At 42.7% G+C, this 2,371-nt stretch overlaps 1 protein-coding gene across 1 annotated transcript; it reads right to left on the bottom strand.

Moving 5' to 3' along the window:
• Positions 1 to 451: 451 nt before the first annotated feature.
• On the bottom strand, positions 452 to 2,105 carry LOC109001503 (uncharacterized protein C594.04c-like). Its single transcript, XM_018978825.2, has 3 exons — positions 1,693 to 2,105; positions 1,325 to 1,588; positions 452 to 1,186 (listed from the first exon to the last, which is right to left on the bottom strand). Exons 1-3 carry the CDS (start codon positions 1,960 to 1,962, stop codon positions 707 to 709), a joined length of 1,014 nt encoding a protein of 337 aa, XP_018834370.1. The 5' UTR covers positions 1,963 to 2,105; the 3' UTR covers positions 452 to 706.
• Between the last annotated feature and the right edge of the window lie 266 nt (positions 2,106 to 2,371).

Raw genomic sequence — 2,371 nt, 5'->3', positions numbered from 1 at the left:
ACTGTGAGATATTAGTTACAAATTAGTTAGAGGCGATTAGTTTGTTAACAGAGGATATAGAAATACTTCTCATGTGTACGAATCAGAAGCATTGCAATAAAATCATTCATTTTCACTAACCCGGTTGGCCTAAGTGGTGAAAGTTTGGTCTTGAGGTATTACTTCCTTCAAGGTCCAAGGTTCAATACCTCATGGGTGCAAACAATCCTTTGGAGTCACGCCCCTAAGAAAACTTCCGAGAATATGGTGCACGGGATCGGAGTTTACTTTTGCAGGATAGATCCGAAGAGCCCTGCCTTGGGAAGGTTCCCAAAAAAAAAAAAAAAAAAAATTCATTTTCACTCAATCTTCTCCTCTCTAGGGAGTTTTCTCTTCTTTCCCCCAAACTCCGTTTTTGACATCATTACTCGAAATGGATATCATTATCTGACCCAAAAAGCTAGATCTTCGATGAACTTCAAACTTAAATCAGAATAAACCCGCAAAAGTTTCAGAAAGTACAGGTAACGTTTTTGTACAATACAGAAATATTTTGTACAATACATACAACGATCTATTTGGCTAAGCACAAACAAAATCCATCTCTCTTGAAATGAACAAAGTAGTAGACAAGTCCTGACAAATCAAGGCAGAAACACTGAATAAAGAAACAAATGCTGATAAATATGAGTACAGTAGCGGCAGTGCTTGGTGCCGAATTATCAAATCAAGTGCTTTTATCTTTTCCTCCTATGGCGGATGACCTGAACCAAGGTACCCACACGGAAGTTGTCTTCTGGTACAGTCTGTAAGCCTCAGCTCTGTAATCTTGCTTCACCATCCGGTCCTCCACAAGCTTAGTCACGTAAGCTAAGCATATACTATTGATGAGTGCTCCGAAAAAGGTCCATCCATGTCCGAGGTTCCACGCAAATATAACCAGTCCCCACCACCACAACTGCTCTCCAAAGTAGTTTGGATGCCGGGAGTATTTCCACAAGCCCTTGTCCAGGTTAGGTACCATTGGCTTCCCATGATCCTTTAGCATGGCGTTCATAGTCACAAATTCATGGAGTTGCGTGTCTGCATAGTAAGCGACAATGATTCCACACACAGAGACAATGACGGCAATAAAATCCCAGATGTTCAATGGCTTATTGATCGAGTGGACAACATATAATGGGAGGCTTACTCCAATCAGAAACACCTGCAAAGTTTAAAACAAGCAGAAGAGGAGAAACGTACCATATTAGCAAACATGGTTTAGAAACCCATTCAGGAAATTCATCGAGCAGTTAGCGTGAAGTCGGATATAGAGTCAGATTGCCTTGGGCTCATGAGTTACCTGTTGACAGAGGTAGACAGCGAAAAAGGAAACCCACCACCAGTGTTTGCCGTACTGTTGGCGCATATCTGTGAACCTCCAATCCTCCCTTGCGCCCCACTGCCAGCCTTCACGCCTGAAGTAGTTATGGGTTAGCCTTAGACCCCACACCCAAGTCATCAAGATTGCAATCCTCGACCTCCACCAGTCATAATGAGCCAAAGGGTGAGTTGCATAGTAATGAACAAGCATCACTGGTATTACCGTCCAATACAAATCTATCATCTGCACAGCCAAACCAAACACAGAAAATCAACAATCAATTAATGGGAAAGTAAAAAGAAGCAAAGTAGTCCGAAAGGAAACGAAAAAAGAAGTAACGTACGTACCCAGTGGCTGTTCTGGATATGACCGATGAGCCAGAAGAGCAAATTGACGTTGAGGAAGAAAAAGGCGTTGGCCAATAGGAGAGGGTGGCGATAGCTCCATGTCCAAAGAGGAGCCTGAGAGAGCCAATCAGCGTCACTACCAGAAGCAGTAATACGATAATGGTGGTTAAGGAATGAGAGGTAGAAGATTATGGAGGGAAGGGGAGCTAAAAAGGCTATCACGGCATTTTTCAAGTTAGCAGAAGCACCACGATTTCCACCTAAACCCATGCTATCCCCCGTACGTGCTAGTATTGTTGACCTTCGGCGGAGAGAGAGAGAGAGAGAGGGCTGAGGCCTACTTATAAACTGGGAAATGATAGCATGTATTGGAATTCGACCATTTCTTCGGTTGTCTAACGTTCGAAAAGAAAAAGGCGAAAGGATCGTTCGGCGGTACCCACCATCTTGATCCGTTCAATGATAAGCATGAATTGTCTTTCGGCCCACATGCTAGGAGGCAATCCACTTCTAAAGGCCCAAATAATTACTACCATGCCCTTCACTTTGATTTAAAATAAGTATCAATTATTCAATGACAGATCATATAACACATCAATTTAATCATTATGCTCACAAAATAATCATTGTTGTGACGTCCAGTCAGTTCCATAACACTTTGACCGGTCGCTGCTGCAGG

This window comes from Juglans regia, chromosome 12, assembly GCF_001411555.2.
Source record: "Juglans regia cultivar Chandler chromosome 12, Walnut 2.0, whole genome shotgun sequence".
In the NCBI taxonomy this organism is placed as follows: domain Eukaryota; kingdom Viridiplantae; phylum Streptophyta; class Magnoliopsida; order Fagales; family Juglandaceae; genus Juglans; species Juglans regia.
Note: the sequence above shows the minus strand (reverse complement) of the source record. Positions and strands in the feature narration are given on the sequence as shown.